The sequence below is a fragment of the Protopterus annectens genome, chromosome 2.part1 (genome assembly GCF_019279795.1).
Source record: "Protopterus annectens isolate FY-2018-M chromosome 2.part1, PAN1.0, whole genome shotgun sequence".
In the NCBI taxonomy this organism is placed as follows: domain Eukaryota; kingdom Metazoa; phylum Chordata; order Ceratodontiformes; family Protopteridae; genus Protopterus; species Protopterus annectens.
Genome location: NC_056729.1, coordinates 923,420,258 through 923,441,495, shown reverse-complemented (window position 1 = coordinate 923,441,495; position 21,238 = coordinate 923,420,258). Strand labels below are relative to the sequence as shown.

The 21,238-nt window shown below is 42.2% G+C and overlaps 1 protein-coding gene across 1 annotated transcript in view; it reads right to left on the bottom strand.

The window, feature by feature from the left end:
* Positions 1-21,238, bottom strand: part of TRAPPC11 (trafficking protein particle complex subunit 11) — a 2,455,228-nt gene that overhangs the window by 1,490,752 nt on the left and 943,238 nt on the right. Inside the window, exon 10 of the mRNA XM_044062556.1 lies at positions 2,119-2,266. Coding sequence (XP_043918491.1) covers positions 2,119-2,266 — 148 coding nt within the window. The remainder of the gene's footprint in view (positions 1-2,118; positions 2,267-21,238) is intronic.

Here is a 21,238-nt window from a genome sequence, read left to right as displayed (position 1 = left end):
TTTCTTATAAATCACAGCAAACACAGTAGCTATTACATTTGTAATATTTTGCAAACAACTTACAATATCTCAGCATCCATTCAAGTTACACACATACTGTCAGTAGCATTTTATTCATCTAGCTGAGAGCTTTCATATGAGCTATGTTCTGTCTGTGTTAACTGGTTGCTGAGATATTTAGAAAAATGTGAAAATTATATCTATATAAATTAATACCATAAAAACAACAGTTAAAATCTACTTACCTGCACTAGACAGATGTCAAATATGAATGCAGTTGTTTGCTATTGTGTAAGCTTTAAGATGAAATCTTTTAAAACCTTATATATAGTTTTGTAACTATTGATGCAAATATGAACAAACAATATTTGATGCCTAGATGCATCAGTAAGAGTTACCTGCAGATGCACCTGGAGGCGTCACTCGGATGTAATGAGTTAAGAACAGACAAGAAAGCTTTCTGAAACCATGTCTCTGTAACTACACATACATAAATGTCATCAAGTTGAGGACAGCCGCAAGTCTGAGCATTTTTGCTTTGTTTGTTAGGACTTCTGGTACTACACAAAGCCACATTAATGTGCTACAAATTAGATTTGACTTGGCTGGAATGTCAAACAGAAGGACTCTGGCTTAAAAATGCAATATGCGGCCAGAAAAATCTTTAGTGAGAATGTGAAAGCCTTGGTAAGAGAGATGCAGACCATCCCTGTCAATGCAGGAAGCCTTGGCAGTCACCACATCCCAAGCTGACACATACTGGATCCACCCAGAATGGCACCAACTACATAGCCAATTATCTTTTCTTTGAATCTCAACATCATTCCGGGTGATGGCAAAATACTTCTCAAGACAAGTGTCTTTCCTGTCTCAGACACAAGCATGATAAGCTCACTCATATCCTTCTGCTTGCCCCTCTGGGTACAGTGCCTAAGGTCATTCACTCCTACATGGACCACTACCAGGTCATAATCACATCTGTCAGGATGGAAGGTTATAAGTGCTCCTGTTATGTCCCAGTTCCTGGCTCCAGAAAGAGAGCAGTCGTACTGTTTTTATCCAGCCTGGTGAGGGTAGTGTCTGCATGCCTGACATAAGAGTCACCCATTACTAAAACATTACTGTAGTTAGATGCAGTCCAGAAGGCTACAATCTCAACAACAAAGGTAATAAAATGAAAAGACAAACCTGAGAGTTGGTGAATTTTCATCAAGACTTTTTACACAAATAAACCATAGGCCAGGGCTACTTCTCCAATGAAAACATTTACGCAAAGCAAATGAGACATGAAAGGAAGCTTGATGACAGAGCACTATAAACAAAAGCTGATCAGCTAAGTAATCTGTGAAAGTTTCAGATGCTAAGATGAACAAAAGCCCTATGGCTTTAGTCTAGTTGGTTGACAAGAATGGATATTCTCACCTCAAATCTAGTACACCTTTACAGCATTATGCAAGGCGGCTGAATTCAGACCTAATGAGCAACTATCAGCTTTTCAACCTATCCCTTAGTTAAATAAAACTACAATCGCTGAGGCTATTTCAGAGTTAGAAGTGGTCTGATATGAAAGAACAATAAACAAATCCAAGGTACCAATGGACTAGAAGCCAGACGGAAGCCTTTTAAAACTGATTTAATGTGTGCACAAAACACAAAGTAAACAAAAATGCAGACAATTAAAATACAGTGTTTTCGTTTCAAACACTTCAAAAACGCTTTTTAATCTTCTACGTTTATGTGTTTACTTTGTGTTTTGTACACACATTAAATCGGTTTTAAAAAGCTTCTGGGCTGGCTTCTGGTCCACTGGTACCTTGGATTTATTGGTCTCATTTTGGTACCTTTTGGCTGTTTTTTCTTATTTTCCTGATATGAGAGAAAATTCCTCCTACTCTAGATCAGACCTCTCTCCCTCGAGGAATTACATCAATCATTGTACATTATTCTGAAGTCTGACAAATTTAGTTCTGTAAAGTCAAAATAGTCTAAGTGATTAAGGCATACTATCATCTTCATTTGACCATCATATGCTTACATTTTATGGTACGGTGTCCTAAACAAGAATACACTCAAACTAAATTCTAAAATGCATTACCTTGAATGCAATGCTTAACTTACATCATGGCTGCAAAGTTGATGTGTCATCTGCTTCCGTTCCTGTGCATAGTATGCTGCCTGCTGATAATAGAATCCAGGGTTCTGAGTTTGAATTGCAGTAAGTCCCATTTTAATAGCTTCATCAAAGAGATCCCCAAATGCTTGAAACCTAGAAAAGGATGGAAAAACTGGTCACTGTGAACCAGTTCAAAGACAACACATTTTTTCTATTTTGCACATAACTCATCCGTGTAAATTTTCAAAGGCACATTCCCCCCTTACAAAATACAACTTAAGTGCTCTCATTTGCTACACAAGCTATGAACATTCACTAGTAAACTGTTTGTCTAGAACTGTTCAAGGTCTACACAACTCGGTGATTCAACAGATGTAACAATTAACATACTTGTTACAGAAACACAATATATCCAAGCAGTCACTTCATCAGCTAATCAACAAAACCCTCTTTAGTGGATTTAAATATCACATTATGTGGGTACTCACATTATCATCTAGCCTACAAGGGGACCTCAGTAATATATGACAGCTTGGATCTCCTTCTTGAGAAATTTACCTTGGTTAAATTCTTCAGTGATTGCCCAGTTGTGTGCAACTATACTTACAATAACATAAATATTCAGAGAATGGTTACTGTAGCAGTAAAAGATAATATATGGATTATAAATTAAAACACATTACAACTGCCTTTAGTCAAATAATTCCAAATATAGTCACAGCTGTCAAGGAATAAAATTAACTTATGGGTTCACAAGTAAATACTAGGCTAGCTGCCCTTGAAGGCCATTTAAAGCCTAGCTACCTTCCTTTTTTTTTGCACTTTAATTAACCTATTCCATTTGGTAAGAGATTGGCTTTACTCATCCCATGGTCAATAATTATATATTATCCCCAATGACAATAACTGGGATCATATCACAGATAATATGAAAAAAAAACATGCATGGGATAAAGTATTTAGGAGCTGCTTCTGCAATTAGTAATACAGCAGTCAGTCATGGGGTAAATTTTCTGTTTCCAATCCACAGATCGAGGTTGCACTTGAATATGGACAGGGACAAACATGTTTTTTTTTTATGTTTTACTTGCTACAGCATGCATGGTAGCTCAAGTACCTTAGATAAAATAAGGTAACTTCAGTTTGTATTTGATGAAAGATTGGGAGACTGGGAAAAGACCCAGGGCTCTGTGCTAGGCACACTCCTCTTTGGCATCTACTTCTCGGATGTCTAAGCTAATGTCAAAGGTCTCTGGCTAACCAGGTTAGCACATAATCACAAACTGGAAGCAGTCACTGAATTCCCTTCAGGAAGGTCTAATAAAGACAAATGCTTTGTGCCAAAGTCATGGCTTAAAACTCAATACCAAGAAATGCATTGTATACCTTTTGGAAGTCTGCCATTCTGGGTAACTAAATCATCAATAAAAGACCCTTAAAAGTCGAATCACCAGTCAGAGATCAGGGAACACATGTAGATGGTAATCTAGCATTTGACCAACATGTGTCCAAGGTAGTAAGAAAATCCTTCTATTTTGCTCAACTTATAAGCAAGTGCATGGTTTCTAGGAACAGACAGGTCACCATACCACTGTACTCAGCCCTCATCAGATCCATCACAGAGTATAATGCCCCCTTTGGTATGTATCTGACTAGACACATGCAGCACCTGGAATGTCCACAAAGGTTCCGTACAGAAAGGATATAAGGGGTAAACACAATTTCCTGTGCTGATCACCTCAAAGCCCTACGATGATCACCACAAAGCCCTGCCTCTTTGCTCGGTATCGTACAGACTTCAGTGAGGTGTTCTCTGTCTGGCATACAAGGCATCCCTGGACTCTATTTTGATGAACCTTTTGCACATCTACAAAACAAACAGTATCAGAACTACTAGAGTACTCATAATAGACATAAATTTTGCTTGCAACTTAAACAGGACATGTTGGAGAGACAGATATAATTCATAGAGAATTCCCATTGTCTGGAACAGGATACCCATTTCAGGTGAAGTAGAGTTCCTCCATATCCCTATTTAAGTGCAACTTGGACCAATGGATGGGTAATTGGAACTCGAATAACCCTTGGTCTGGCTGTCATGTCTCTAATGGACAGAGGCAGTGAGTAAATCACTCCTTAAACCATCTATAAATCTAATATACATCAAATTTTTGATCACAACTGGGTTGCACAGTTAGGTTTATAAGGGCCCTAGTAGTTGTTAGCCTAGTATACACCTACGAACCTATGAAACTTTATAAAACAGACATGATTAGTGGACAGTAAGTGAAAAAGTCTCCTGAAAAGGGAGAACATCTGTGTAATTATATAATGCAAACAATGTTGCCACTATTATAAAACCTGCAATAAATGGTTTAACATAAGAAAAATAACAATGCTAAGCACAAACCTTATAACATGAGAAATAGTTTTTAGATCTAACAGTAATATACTTAGATTTATCTTGACAAACAATTGCAAAGTGCCTGGGGCTCTGTGCCACAGAAGGATGGTGCCCTGATTGTGACCCAGGTGACCAGGGTTTGATTAATAGTCCTGGCACTGGAGAAGTCAGGCAAGGAGGAAGAGGAATGAAGGGACACTGCCTTTTCAAAGTTTTTGTAAAGCTGAGGTACAGAAGGACTTTCTCACTCATAACAGCCTGAAAGAGCAAGTCATCCAAATTAGTGATATCTACATTCCCTGGAGCCTGCATAAAGCTAGACATTAAGAAAACTCTTGGTGGAGTAGACAGCCTAAAGGGCAAAGTACACAACTGAAAATTACATTCTAAGCAGAGAACCTTAAAAACTTGTGATCAGTATGGATTGGAATGTGAAGATACACATTTTATGTCCAGGGTTACCATGAAAGCTTGGAGAAGAATCATATGAAGAAACGACTGAAGAGTAAGCATTTTGAAAACTGGGACGCTCACAAACAAGGTGAGAAATGACAAACCCAGAACTGGTCTCTCCATTTTCCCTCTTTTGGGGACCAGGAAAAGCCATGAATAGAGCCTTGTCTCCTTCTTATGGGTAGGTACCAATTCTATCATACCTTGAAGAAATAACACCTTCAAAATTGGAGGGATTAAATGGAGTTGTCTTGATGGAACAGGAGAAATGATGAAACAGGAGAAATGACTTATCTATGTTGAAGAAAAAGCCATGACGTTCTGCAACCATCTTGAATTACTGAAATAAACCAATGGTCTTTGGTGACTGATACCCAAACTGGAAGAGACTAGGAATGTTTCTTTCAAAGAGGGGTTAAACTTAAGCTGAGGTGGGGAAGCGGATGGGAGGCAAAGGTAGTCACAAGGAAGCTGGTTTGTCAGGAAATGGGTGTTTAGACCCCTTAAATTCCTACTTAGGTTTGTCCTCAGGTCTTTTTTTGAATACCCTTTTTGCTTTGGGGGTGAGGGCTGTTGTTTTGAAAAAAGGGACCAACCATAGAAGGGTAGTTCCTTTGAAAATTATGGACAGAAGACAGGAAATTTTGTGTTTAAAATCTTGCATTATCTTGTTTCTCTCATGAAGGCCTTTGACAATGTCAACAGCAGCAAGACCAAAAAGAGTATTCTTATCCACAGGGACATCCAAAATTTTAGATTTAGCATCCTCTGGAAAAAACTGGAGCCTAAGGTATGAAAGTCTTTTCAGGAACAGTACAAATAGCAGTTGTTCTGGAGGAAGCACCTGCTGCATCATAGGTGAATTTAGTAGAATGCTTAGCCACTTGGGAAGCACAATTCCGTCAAAAAACAGCAGAAAAATTTGCTTTCAGAATCAAGCATATAAGATACAAGTTTACCAATGTCCCCCAGTAAAGACGATAAATACCTGGTTATATGTGTCTGATAATTAACAGCATGAAAGGGGAGGCATCTTTATCATCAGGAGAAGTGTTGGTAGAAACCAGTTGCTTAGCAGGCTTATCTGATTCAAGGAAAATTACAGCAGGGTCAGAAGAGGGAGTCTTATACAAAAATATATGAGAATTATGTACTTTAAAAAATCTGTAAGGCTTCTTTGGGGCTGAAAGTTGGGTCTCAGAATTCACAGAAGCCATGATAAAGGTATCTTACAAAGCATCAAGCACAAGAAGGATAGCAGATGGTTTTGGGACCCCCAAGTATATCGAGCCATAATTTCTCTTTTGCATGTCTGACACCTATATGCCCTAACACTGAAAATGCTGCATTACCTTTTAGTACCCTATCTCCAAAGGAGTGTTTAGGGACACAGTGTCTTCTTCTTCAGACTTAAACCCACAGGAGAGTGAATACAACAACAGCAAGTCAAGGAATCCTCCTCACAATAAAACTCTTCCTCGACTGAAGCATCTCTATGCTCTTCAAAGGGGACGAAGTGGAAGTACGGGGGCATACGTAAAGAAATGAGGGTGGCTTAAGAGAGATTAAAGCCTTGAAAAGTCAGTGGGAAAATTCACACCACTCCTTATGAGGATCCTTGACAGCAGGGAAGGGAGAGGTATGATTAATTTTCTGCTTCTTCTTGAAGAGGAGCTTTACCAAACTGAGAAGGCTCCAACTACTGATGTACCTCAGTGAACGAAATCAGTACTGCCTTTCTAACAAGAATTTAAGGAATGCAGTTAGTAACCTCTGAAATAATCAGTGCTGGTTCTCCCTTTGTGACAGAATTGTTTGGGGTGGACATGCTAAGAGGCAGCACCTTGATGGCCTCTGATGGGGGTTGCAGCCGAAGCATCCGGATGGTTGAAGGACTCATCAACAGACACAACAGAGCTGTCTGGGTTTGACCAGACAGCCGAAGCATCCGATTTGGTCCTTTTAAATCTCTTTTTTGACTAATGTGGAAAGTCACTGGTATCCATTTTAACACAGGCAAACAGCTCCTGAGGATCTTAGGGACAAAGGACTGGCAAACAGACCAATTTCTAGAATCATGATTGGCTCCTAGGTACAAAATATATTTAACACGGTTGTTCTGTAAGGTATTTGCCTCCTTCAATCACATCTTCCTGACTTAGTAAAATGAAAAAGGTTAATTTTTGAAAAAAGAGATTCCTCAATAGGGATACTTATCCATCCAAGGCAAATAGATCCATTAATGATTGTGTGTCCAACCGAGAAACTTGGGTCCACTGTTTGGGCTGGTGGTGAGAAGGTTCTGAGATACTTTATGCCCAAACATTCCTTATGTACCACATAGCCTTGACATGCTTTGGTCACAGATTGGACGTACAGCACAAAAGGAAGATGCTTAAGCTTTTAAATCCTTGCTGGACTTCCAGCTAGGGAAGTGCTCTGAACTGATAATGACTGGCTCCCAGCCAGTAGCGTAAATACCTTCTGGTTTGTCTCTTCATTTTTATGTGACAGTATATATCCTCTGAAGGTCTATCAGGCAGAAAAGACTGAACTGTGACCATCTGAAACTGTGTGTGTTGAAATGACATGTTCAAGTTGCTCTGATCCAAAATTGGTCTCCCGTCCCTTGTTGTCTTTGGCAGTAAAAAGAATCTTGACTAAGTTCTGGACTCTATCTGGTCTGGTGGAAACTCTTGGATGACTCTTTTTCTAGCAGCTTTAGTATTTCTAGTGCAGCTGCTTTCCTCTGACTGGGTAGAACATCAGGAAATTTGCATAGAGATGAAGGTGGAAAGGAAAAGGGAATTATATAACCTCTGGAAATAATCCTCTGCACCCAAGAATCTTTTATGTCTAGCCAGGCTCTCTGGTGCAGAGAAGATCGACCCCTGACTGCCTGCAGAGGGCAACAATAGAGTGTCCTTTTAGGAGTGCTTTTAGGGTCTATCACAAAAAGGATCTTTGAAAGCTTGGTTTTGAGAGCCTTCTCTGCCATGTGGGCGTCGCTGTCCATTTGAGTTGCCACCCTCTGCCCCTAGGGGAACCATCTCCACATGGATCTTGGAAAGGACCGTGGGACTTCCTAAACAACATTTTTCAACCACCTCGTTGATTCCTAGAAAAGGATCTTTAAGGGGTTGAAAAACATACCCTCACTGCAGAGAGGGTCTTTCCATCTTTTTCACGCCTGGAGAGTGTGTTCTTCACTTTTGGGCCAAACAAAGAGCTGCTGTCAAAGGTTGCACTAACGAAAGAGGACTTGAAGAGCTCCACAAAATCACCCAAGCACATCTGGGCATGTCTCCTGATAGAAATGCCCGAACCCACTGCCATTGAGGCACCTTCAATTGCATGTGATATAATTCTCATGGATGAATTTGAAATAAACTGAAGGGTAGCCAACTGTGAGGCCACAGAAGATTGAGCCTCAGCAGTAGTGGTCTCCGAAAAGGATTTTGAAAGTTCTATGATCAAGTCCCTTTGCAATCTCATTAAGTGTGCCAAGTAGTTCAGCGACCTAAGGGCAAAGGTTGCTGAAGTGTATACATGCTTCACAAATCTGTCCAATGTCCTAGACTCCCTGTTAAGAGGATGTATAGAGGAACTCTGCTCAGCAAATTCCTTCTTGATGGTCGCCGCCACTGCATCTACGGGCACCCCCTTACTCCAGAACTCCCTACCAACAGGTGGTGCCAGAATCTGATCTGGCCTCTTACAGAAGAGATCATAAAACCCTGTTGGGTGGTCTGGAGGCTTTGAGCTGGCTGTGCCTGTGGCATAAAATGATGTGGGGGTCAAGGCTCAAAGACATCTGGGATCCATATGGAAGATGCTTTACTAGAAAGGCTCACCCAGACTCTGTTACACTTTGCTGTGAGGGAAACGTTAGTTTGTTTTTTTATTTGTTGTATTACTCTATTGCCTTTTTCTATTTTGAATACTGTGATTTGTTTTATTTACCTTGTGTTTTACTTGTATTCTGCTTTTAACTGCATATTAAAACTTGAAAAGAGACCACAGCTCTGTCTCTTGTGAGTCAGGCAGAAATTTTTTTCAGCACCCTCCCACACGGTTATACTGTAGTGTTCTTAAAGACCACTGTCTTTCTAGTTGCCTTCCCCTTATGTTAATTTGACCATATATCTCATTTCCTCTCTGTTTTTACTGGCTTGTGTGAGTACGCACAAAATTATCATTTTGTGACATCACTCCCCTTCAGCTATTTAAATTTATTGGCCATCCTACTGTATTCCATAGTACCAGAATACAAAAGTGACCACCTCCTTTCAATCTACCTTGCTGTTTTAAAAATAGTGACCCTCCACTAAAACATAACTTTTTAGACAGGTAAAACTTAAGTTACCTACTTTCACATCTAACTCCTCTAGTGCACACTGCAGTGTTTAGGATAAACCATTTTTTTCATCTTACCTTTAAGCATCTCTGTGACTAGCACTTGCTTTAAAATATGCTGGAAAGCACTAAAAAGTCTAAAACTGACACAAGCACTCAACTCTCCTTGTTAATAAGGAGAAATGAATCGTAGGCACTTAACAGCCTATAATTGCAAAGTATCTTGCTAAGGTAAGGGAAAACAGCTCTTGTACTTAACAAAAAAAAAAAAAAACACCAAACCAGGCACGTCCAAGGGTCAGCTTCCGATTATTTCTCCTGTCCACTTGGTGAATCTGGGCGCACTGGGGCAATGCAGCAATTGTCTCATGTACACAGACAACCCTCTGCTCCTACCACCCAACACTACAACCTGTGAGAGATGCACTTACATAGCCAAACTGGAAACAAAGCTCTCTCCACCCAAGATTGTGCTAGATGGTCAAGAGGAGAAGCTTAACACCCATACTACACCTCAAGTAACACATACCCCTTCTAAACCCACACCACCAACACCCACACATAGCAACACTAAACCCACATATGTGAAGGCCCTTAACATTAACCTGCCCAAGCAACAAGGACCACCGAAGCTAAAACGCAAACAAACACCAATCACAACCAAAGTGTCACATAGCTCACAACACCAGTGTGCCATCCAACAACAGCCCCCAAAGGCAAGACAACGTACCAACACTTTAGTCAGAGGTGACTCTGTAGTCAAGCATACTGATGTCCCACTCACCAGGCTGAACAAGGAGAAAATTATAGTCAGCTGCCTGTCAGGTGCCAGGATCCACCACATAACGCATGCACTGAAGTCACTCTACAACAAGTACAAATATGACTCTGTCATTGTCCATGTTGGAGTGAATGACTTGAAATGTACCTCCCTGGACTACATGCAAAGAGACATGGAAGAGCTCTCAGAACATGTGGCCCAGGCAGGTATGACCCTATCCCTGAGTAGCACCCTGCCTTCACCCAGAATGATACCACATTTGTTGTTTTTCTTTAGGCTTTTCCCGGTTAGGAGTCGCCAAAGCAGAACTCCAGTCCGCTAATGATTGTCAGTAGATTTTTATGGTGCTGAGGTGCCAGCTCGACGCCCAACCTTCAACGAAGTCACGCCCATTCATGCATGTCTTTCAAACGCTACTCAACCACGGGGTGGACATGCAGACTCCACACAGAAGGCGCTCCAGCCAAGAATCGAATGGGAGAACCTCTTGCTGTGAGGAGACAATGCTACCACCGCGGCTTGCAGAATGATACCACAGTATAAGGACAAAATGACTGACTTCAACAATTGGCTAAGCTTCTGGTGTCATTCAAAGGGGATCCAGTATCTGTCTGCCTGTGACGACATGATCGACAGACCACAATGCTTTGCCAGAGATGGTCTGCACCTGTCGCCCCTGGGATTCAGGTTACTGGCTAAGGCTCTTGCCACCCCTATAGTGCCTTTTTTAGGCAAAGTTCAAAGGACAAAACCACCACTGTAAAAGGTACAAGCATGCAAAATCTGAAGGTAATGCTACTCAATGCTAGAAGTCTAAACCTCAAAATGCACTCTCTCGAGGCACTCCTAAAAATGGAGAACATCGATATCTGTGCAGTAACTGAGACCTGGTTCAAGGCTCCAGAGAGCACCCCTGCAATATCAGGCTACAACTCTTACCACACCTTTCGGCCACCAAACCAGGACCGAAACACTAAATGTGTCCATTTTCACCAAGGCTATTCACAACACCAGGCTAGCTGCCCAACACAATGTGTCTGAAATTCTCCAGGTGCAACTAACACTAAGTAAGACTGCAATCCAAATTGTAGCTTGCTACAGATCTCCCACCATGCCCCAAGATTCTCACTACACCTTTCTAAACATACTGGAAAATATTAAGATACAACCAAACACCCTAATACTGGGTGATTTCAACTACCCTGCCATTAACTGGGAAAACTACTTGTGTGCCAACAAAGTTGCCTAACGGTTCTTGGAATTCATAAATTCCAACGCCCTGGATCAACTAATCCTTAGTCCCACCAGGGGCTCCAATATCCTAGACCTGGTCATTACCAACATGGAAAATCGATGCTACACACCTATGGTCACCCTCTCGTTGGTCAGGTCTGACCATAAGCTAATCACCCTTGACATCCACATCCCACCTCCACCCCACAGTAAGGAAACCTCCGTAAAAAAAAACTTCTCCAAAGCAAACTTCATGCTACTCAAGTCAGAAGTGACAAACTTCATGACACCCATGCAGACGGGAGCTGAAAGTTCGATTGCTGAATCCTACACTAAGGCACCGTATGAGCACATCCACTCGTGCATGAATTGCGCCATCCCCAATAGAACCAAGATGCTCTCCTCCAAAAAAAGGAAGTCAATCTGGTGGTCCCTTGCCATAAACAAACTTTACAACAAAAGGAAGAAACTGCTGCAGAAAAGAGGAAAATCCCAGGATGCAAAAAACTCCCTTACCAGCTTCAGTAAGAAGCTGAGATACCTCATAAAATCCTCCAAAGCTAGTTACGAAAATAAAATTGCCAAAGATTCCAAAGATAACCACAAGGCATCCTATAGCTATGTCAAGAATCTAAATGGCAATGCTCAGATCTGCTTTGAGCTAAAACAGAATGGCATTAAATATACTGATCTCAAGGATATTGCCAATATCCTGGCAGATCGATTCAGTGCAAACTTCACCCCCCTCTCACCCCCTAAAAGGCCCATCTCAATACCGAAAGACTGCCAAATTCCGGTAAAAATGGCCACACAGCTAAACAAACGCACTCTCCAAAGGGTACTTTTCCATTAAACCCCCCTACCACTTTGCGCTGCTGTGTTTTGCCAGTATCTCTTCACATTCGAATTTACTTATTAGGGCAGACTTCCTTGTCCATATCTGAAACTGGTGCTTAATTTAACAAGCGACTTTAACATGTGATGCTTTTCCACATTACAGCATGTATTGCAACAGAATCAAAGCAATGCTGAAATAAAACAATTTGTATAAACTGTAAGCTTCACGCTGTTTCTGTTTTGCTTTATTTTAACCTAGCGCCTCTCAAAAGGGTTATTTCACTACAGTTTAACTTGCATCACGTTACTACATACTGCACATCTTACATGATTAACCTATTTCTAAGCACAATTATGAACAGAAAAAAAAAAAAAAAAAAAACGGCAACTGCTACTAGCTACTTTAACAAAACATTGGAATGTACTTATGACGGCAGACTCCCTTGTCCACATCTCAAACTGATGCTTCATTTAACAAGCAAGTTTAACATGTGCTACTTTTCAACATCGCAGCATCTATTAGAACAGAATCAAAGCAATAGTAAAATAAAACAATTTCTCTAAAGTGTAAGCTTCTGTCACTGTACTTGTTTATCGGGTGGGTGGAGTACTGTTTTGGCTATGACCTATACCAAAGCTGAAAATGCAAGGAAAGCTCCTGTAAAGGACAATCTGTCTAAAAACGGTCTGGCTTTCTAGAAACATAACATGTTCCAAACATAGCAGCTCAAAGTGGTAGGGGTTTAACCTTCTTTGTGTATTTCTTTTAATGTCATCTTTGTCAGTGTTGTAGGAAAGAAGGCAATGTCAACTGCCAACAAAATACCGGCAAAACACAGCAGTGCGAAGTGGTAGGGGTTTGATGGAAAAGTACCTTCCAAAGCTAAGAATACAGCATCCATGGGACCAGATGACATCCCAGGCTGTGTACTACATGAACTACAAAATGAACTGGCACCTCACCTAAGTGTCATGTTTAATCATAGCATCACCTCAGGCTTCATGCCCACTGAGTGGCACACAACTACAGTTATCCCACTCTACAAGGGGGGATCCAACTTGGATCCCGGAAACTACCGCCCCATCAGTCTGACAAGCCTGATCTCCAAGGCCATGGAATGTATTATCATGGAACTTATAAACAAAGACATTGGCAAACTTCAAACACTGGACCCCATGCAGTTTGGGTTCGTGAATAGCCGATTTTGTCTTCTGAACCCGAATGACTTCTTCGAATCAGTCTCCAGAGCCGTGGACAAAGGTAAGGTGGTCCACACAGCATATATGGACCTCGCCAAGGCCTTTGACACCATCCCCAACTCTGGAACCATAGATAAACTAACTAAGCTGGGCATTAATCCCTATGTCACCCGATGGGTTGCCAACTGGCTTACTGACAGAACCCACACTTTAAAAGCAGCCAACTCCAAATTCAGCTCCAGACAAGTGGAGTACCTCAAGGTTCAGTCCTGGGACTGCCCTTGTTTGGCATCTACTTCTTTAAAGTACAGGCCAACACTAAGAGACTCAGGCTAACAAAGTTTGCAGATGACTGCAAACTGGGAACCATTACTAAATCCCCAAATGATGTGGATATTCAACAAAAGGGCCTTACAGAAATAGATGCTTGGTGCCAGGGCCATGGGCTCAAGCTCAATGCCAAGAAATGTATAGTTATCCCCTTTGGGAAAAAACATGTACCCATGTAGTACCACAAAGGTGGCAGTACACTAAACACAAAGTGTGATAAGAGACTTAGGGGCACAGGTGGACAGTGGTCTCACCTTCGATAACCACATCATCACAACAGTCAGGAAATCCTTCTGTGTGGCACACCTCATCACTAAGGGCTTTTCATCCAGAAAAAAGGAGGTCATTGTCCCACTGTACTCATCAGACCCATTATAGGATACAACGCCCTATTTGGTATGCACCTCTCAAGACATCTGCAATAACTGGAAAGGCCGCAGAAATAACTCACTGAAAGAATCACAGGCCTAAAGCAGATGCCCTATGCTAGCCATCTACAAAAACTCCACCTATACTCTGTCGCATATCGTCTACTCAGAGGCGATCTCTGCTTAACATACAAAGCCATGTCAAACCCAGAGCTGCTGGACATGCTACACTTAAAGAAATCCCAATCCCTCAGAGAGACATGCTCCAGGGATCTAAACCTTGTCATCACAATGAACAAAACATGCTGGAGGGATAGGTTCCTGACCCAGAGACTCCCCAGACTGTGGAACAGACTGCCCATAAATGTCAAGCATCGCGCCTCTTTGGCCCTCTTCAAAAGGAACCTTGGTGATTGGATGAGAGAAAGGAAATTCACCCCAGGGATCACGTCAGGCACCCTGCTAGACAGGGGTCCAGGGAAGTAAATAGTGTGGGAAGAACTAGCCAGGGAATTGTTATGGCTAGGCTTGTATAAGCCCTAGGGCTGATAGCCTAGTACCAATCTATGAAGGGGGTAGGGATCCATCCATCCTGCTGGAGCGGAAAACACTCTCTTCACTACCTCAAAGGCAGATCACTCTGGGGAAGGAAGACAAGAAGCCAAGCTTCTGGCTCATTGGTTCCTTCTGCCCCAAAAGCAACCGGCCCAAGGCAGAAATCAGAGCCGAGCTGTCCAATGTCGAGGCTCCAAGGGGCAGAGATGGCTCTGAAAACTTTGGAATTGACTCCAATGCCTCGGACCCGACAGGGGTGCTTCAGCTTCGAGAGACATTCGGATCTGAAAGTGTCATAGTTGGTGCACTCAGAGACAGTTTCATATCCAAAGATAAAAATATCTTCAGATCTGAACTATAAGGACCAGCAAGATTTGGATCCAGGGGCTCAAAAACCATCAGTGGGATCAGTGAAGGAGCTGCCGTAGGAGGTATAGTAGAGGGACGGGCTTCCTCACCCGAAGGCATAGGAGCCAGGAGAACACCCATCTGTATCTGAGCTAAGAGGAATCTCCTCATTCTGTCCACATCTTCTTCAGTCAAACTCTTAGAAAAATGAGGTGAAGTGAGGGAAGGTGGCCTAGACCTCTGCCTTTCTAAGAAAGGGGAAGGTACTCTTGAAGATACCAGATCCAAGGATAGTGAGTACTTAGTCCTGGGCAACATTCTTGGATCTGAAGAGGTAGGATCTGTGGAGAGTTTAGTTGAATCACTCCAGATTTCAAATCAAATCTGACTTCTGCTTCTTTTCAGATGGCTCCAAACAAGACAATGACATATAAGTCTTTGGAGACTTGGTAAAAGGCTCCTTAGATTTAGTTGTGAGGGACTGAGCCCCAGAAATAGCTTCACCAAATGAAGAAGGATGTAAACTTTTCAATATTAATTTGTACTTCTTGTCTGCAATTTCTTGTAGATTAAAATACTTGCAAATGGGGCAGTCAATTTGCAGATGGTCCAGGCCCAAACAAAAAACACATAAGGTGTGGGCATCCAACAAGGGCAATTTGTGCCCGCACTTCTGGCATTTTTTAAAACTCAAAGGTCTTTTATAAGACATTTTTGTAAGAATAATAAAAACAGTAGTGAGACACAATAAGTAAAGTCTTTTTTTTTATATAAAGAGAAGAAAAAATATGCCAGCTAATACCTGAATATGTAATAAGAGAAAAGTATAGAAAAAAAGGGAGTTCAGATACCAACTATGGTACATAAAAGTTACACAAAGTGTACTGGGAAGGAAGAAAGACTAATAATAGATTAATATAAGAAATTAAGTAGAAACCCTTATCATATTAGAAGTAATAACTCCAGAGCTCAGGCTGACCATGTTTATTCACAAATGCAGCAAATGAGATCTGAAATACGTTAGGGTTTGGTGCATTATGGGTAAAGGAGGGACTCAAGAGCTTTTTGGTGGCCATAAGCTATAATAATGACCAAGCTGGATTCAAGGATCGGATCCAAACCCAAAAGTTGAGGACAGAATGAAAACTAACATCGGATCAAGAAGTATACATCACTTCCATCTTTCACCTCCAATGCCATGGTAGAAATGTCAGAGATGGAAGCTAACACAGGTACTGGAATCAGTGTCAATGTCTAGGTACTGGAATCAGTGTCAATGCCTATTTTGTCACATACTACATGCACTAATTATGATGCAGTCCTTTTCAGTATTTTAACACAGACTTTAATTTCCTGTGCTTGGGAGTCACTAAATCATATGGGTCAGTTTCAAAAGAAGAGGTTGTGGATTACCAGGGTCTGGGGCAGGCAGCCTAGATTTTTTCCTCCTACAGACTCAGCCCTCATTTGTATCAATCCCTTCACTTTTTTTCTGTTCTTACTTGCTCCATTCATTTGGAAAAATACTTCTTTGTTTTTGTACCTCCAGTGTTTTTAATGCTGCATCAAAAAAGAAGTCAGAACCTTCTGTCACTGTGTTAAAATATGTGATGTCCAAAAATAAAGAACTCCTTAGTTCATCCTGTGAGGAAACTTGTGGTAATTGCTCTTGGCTGTTTTCACAAGACAGATGAACCACTACTGCCTGGGCTAATAAAGAGATGACCAAGGCAAAATGATCTATTTGACGAGTTCTCCACATCTGGACCAAGCTAAACATCCAGTCCCGGGGTGGTGATGGGTGCTCTGTGCTGGTCCTGCTCATTTTTTTTTTAAACAATAAACATTTTTATTGAATTATTACTACTGACATAGGCTATCATACATTTATAAAAATGGAAACAAACCATATTGGCATATTTTCAGTTGCAAACATTATACACCACATATAATCTTCTATATAGTCATTGTCAATAGAACATTATAATGGCTCATTCAATTCCTGCCTTCCCTTAAACCTCATTCTTCCTCCAAAACATTATTTTGCTGTATTGTTCCCACAATTCCCATTTTTTCTATGTAGTTTGCTCTTACCCTTTTTTAAAGATCCAACTTCAGGTTCTTTCAGCTGTTACTATATTCACTACTTCTAGTACGGTTGGTTTAGACTTTGATTTCCATTTTCTATTCATTACTTTTGCCAGCCACCAGAATTAAACTCAGCAAGATCTTACTATGTTGTAGGCAAATCAAATTCTGTATCACAGCTCAAAAAACTAATTTCTTTAGTTACGTCAATTTGCTCACTCAGTATTTCTGACACAGTAGTATGCATGGGAATTTTTAAAATCATCCATCTCATTACACTCCCCAAAAAATATGTTCCCAGTTATCTCTTTCTTTCCCATAACACCTCCAACATTTGCAATCTACCTCAGGAAAAATTCTATGGAGTCTGCTTGGGGTATAAAAAATCTACGCAAACAGTTCCAAGCAAACATTCTAAATCTTCTAGACTTTGTTGCATATTTGGGAGCCTTACAATATATTCTCCCATTGTTTCTTTGTTAATTGCTTATCCAATCTCTCTTAACATTCCTTTCTAACCTCCGGTTCTACTCAATTTGTCTGCAACAGTACTCCACACGGAAGAAATGCACATAGCCGGTAGGGTCAAGCTGCTTTAAGTTACTAGTTCCCAGGCTGTAAAGTGACTCATCATAAAGTCGTAAAAAAATCATAAATAACCTTTTTAGGTAGATATCTTTAATTAATTAGGAATTGATTTGCATTTGTGATCGGTCATGTGAAGAATAAAAATCAGCAGTTTTTATTGCAAGTATTCTGATGACGTCTCTTGTTGGATGAAAAGTGGTAATAAAAAAAGAAGTTATGTACTCACCATAACGTTCCATCTGAGTAGTTGTACTTCATTTGTCTTCAACCTGTGGGAATACGGATCCATACCGGATCCGAGCCGGCAAAGATTACTAGCATCAGCTCTGAGCTCCAGACTCCTCCCCTTACCCATAATACATCTCCCTTGCCTTCCATCCCCAAATTGAGTTTGCTGAACTTACACTTATAACCCGACCTGATAACATACTTGTGACCTATACTTACAGCCCGTAGGCTGAACATGCGCCAAAGGTCCAGGGGAAGGAGGGAGGGATGGTTGAAGACAAATGAAGTGCAACTACTCAGATGGAACATTATGGTGAGTACATAACTTCTTTATCTGAAGTAGTTTACTTCATTTGATCTTCAACCTGTGGGACAGAGTTCCCAGCTAATAAACTCCTGGGTGGCCCTCATGGAAGGATATTCCTGAGCACTGTGGAGCCAAAGGATGCTCTCCTAGATGTCAAATCCAATTTATAATGGGAGATGAACGTATGAGATGAGGACCAAGTAGCTGCCGAGCAAATGTCATCTAAAGATACCCTAGAACAGAAAGCTGCAGATGTAGCCATGGACCTGTTGGAATGAGCTTTAATCTGACCTGGAGGAGACATGCCTTTGTCCTTGTAGACCTGCAGGGTGCATGAAGAAATCCAACTAGCTATCGTGACCTTGGAAATAGGTTTGCCCCAAAAGGGTCTACAGAATGAAACAAACAATTGATCAGATTTAAGAAAATTTTTTGTCCTGTGTAAATAGAATTGCAACTGCCTGTGAACATCCAGCATGTGTAGTTTGTATTCCATTTTGTTGGTAAAATTGGGAAAGAACACAGGCAAATTTATAGTCCTATTGATATTGACTGGTGATGCCACCTTAGGAAGAAAGGATGGATTGGTGCGAAGGGAAACTCTATGAAAAAATCATGTACGGGAATTTCATGGACAAGGCCTGCAATTCCGAGACCCTCCTAGCAGAGGTAATAGTGACCAGAAAAGCTGTTTTCCATGATAGAAATGGGGGGGGGGGTGTAACAAAAAAGTGCCTTTAATAAAGGCTTTACACAGTCTAAAAGATGCCAAGGATGCAGAATTCTCGCCCACATGAAAATGAGAAATGGCAGCCAACTGAACTTTGACAGTAGAAGAACTAGCTCCGTGCTGGAAAATATCAGCTAGGAAATCAAGAATAGCGGAAAAAGGAGCCGTGAAAGGATCCAAACTCCTCTGAGAGGCCCAAAAAGAAAAATGTTTCCACTTGCTGCGATAAACCTTTCTGGATGAAGACTTATGAGCAGCTACCAAAATAGACTTAACTGAGGAGGAAGGTCTGGGAGTCCTAGCAATCACGGGAACCAGAGCAGCTAAGCCGTGAGCTTCAGCCTGTCCAGATTCGGATGAGGCACCCCCGATGGGTGTGAAATCAGACCCTAAAAGGGATCTAGGATCCAAGTTGGAGCCAGAAGGTGAGACCAAAGGAAGGGAAACCATACCTGATGAGGCCAGAATGGGGCAATGAGGATCACCTTGCTTCCCCAGTCAACAAGATTTCTGCAGAAACCTCGGGATGAGAGGGACTGGAGGGTAAGCATACAGAAGTCCGAGAGGCCAGGCATGAACTAGAGCATTTCTGGGGGACTCCCCCGGTGGGGGATCAGACTGAAAAACCTGCTGCCCTTCGCATTGGAAGGAGATGCAAAGAGATTGCAGCAAGGTTGACCCCACTCGCTGAAGATCTGTACCGCTACTGATGGATTCAGAGACCACTCGTAAGGCATCAAAATGGTCCGACTTAGCCTGTCCGCTAGAATGTTGGACTGTCCTGGAATGTGCGTTGTGATAAGAAAGCGACTGGTGGGGATCACCCATTCCCACACTCTCATGGCCTCGCAACACAGGGGATAAGATCTGCTCCCTCCCTGTTTGTTGATGTACCAGACTACCGACATGTTGTCTGATTAAATAGCAATTGTCCCCAGAGGAAGAAAGGCATGAAGGGCCTGCAACACTAGAAGGACCGCCCTCATCTCTAGGACACTGACATGCAAACTGTTCTCCATGGGGGATCACAGGCCTTGGACTGTTCTGCCCGAACAATGGCCCCCCCACCCGTGTTGGGAAGCATCCGTGGTCACTGTGGCTTGGGCCGGGGCTGGAACAAAGGGTCAATCCCTCCAAAATGTCCGGAGAGCTCATTCACCATATGAGGGATGACCAACACACTTGACTTAGGTGGATAGGTTAGTGGTAAATCCAACAGGGACCAAAGAACCGCCAAAGTCCACTGAAGAATCCGCATGTGTAGTCGGGCACATGGAAGGAGAGTTATGGTCGCTGCCATTGAGCCTAGGGCCCTCGATACAGATTCCGCTGTCAGACTATGAGAATGGTAAATTAGGGAGACATGCATACTGAGGTTTTGAACTCTCTCCGAGGTCAGGAATACTTTGCCCTGGAGTGAGTCTATCCTGGCACCAATGTAGTCTATCACCTGTACAGGCTCTAGTAGAGATTTGCATGTGTTTATTGTGATACCCAAATTCAGGGCAAGTGTCAGAAAGTAATCCCTGGTTTGGGAAAGTAAACACCTGGTGGGAGCAGTGAAGAGCTAATCGTCCAGGTACGGATAGACCTGAATCCCCTGAAGCCTCAGGTGAGCTGCTACCACTGCCATCATTTTGGTAAACACCCTGGCGGCTGTGGTGAGACCAAAGGGTACGGCTCGAAATTGGTAATGATTGGCCCCTAGCTGGAAGCGGAGGAACCTCCTGGAGCTTCTGTGCATCTTTATGTGATAGTAAGTATCCTGGAGATTTAACAAGCACATCCAGTCACTCTCTTGCATGTACGGCATGATGGACTGTAGTGTGACCATCCGGAACTTTTCTTTGGTCACTGACAGGTTCAAGGTAGAGAGGTCCAGAATGAGCCTAAGTCCCCCATTTTCTTTGGCACCAAAAAGAACCTGGAGGAGAAGCCCAATCAGGGCAGATCTCACGGGGGATGGTTTTGATGGCTCATTTTTCTAGTAGCTTGGAAATTTCCTATGCTGCTGCCTCCTTTTGCGTGGGTGGAACATCCGGGAGGTGTTTGGGAGGGGTTGGAGAACCCATGAAGGGGATAGAATATCCTCTGGATATGATTTGCAGCACCCAGTGGTCCATTGTTATGGACTCCCAAGCCACTGGGTGCAAGGGCAATCATCCCCCGACTGCCTCCAGAGTAGAACAGTTGCTGCCTGGGTCTGTCCGAGAAAGGTTCTCAAGACCCAAAGTTTCACGGACCCCCCTCAGCCTCTGGCCTGGCGTCCATTCTGTCCCCCTCTGCCTCTGGGGGAAGAATAGCCCTGAGTGTCCAGGG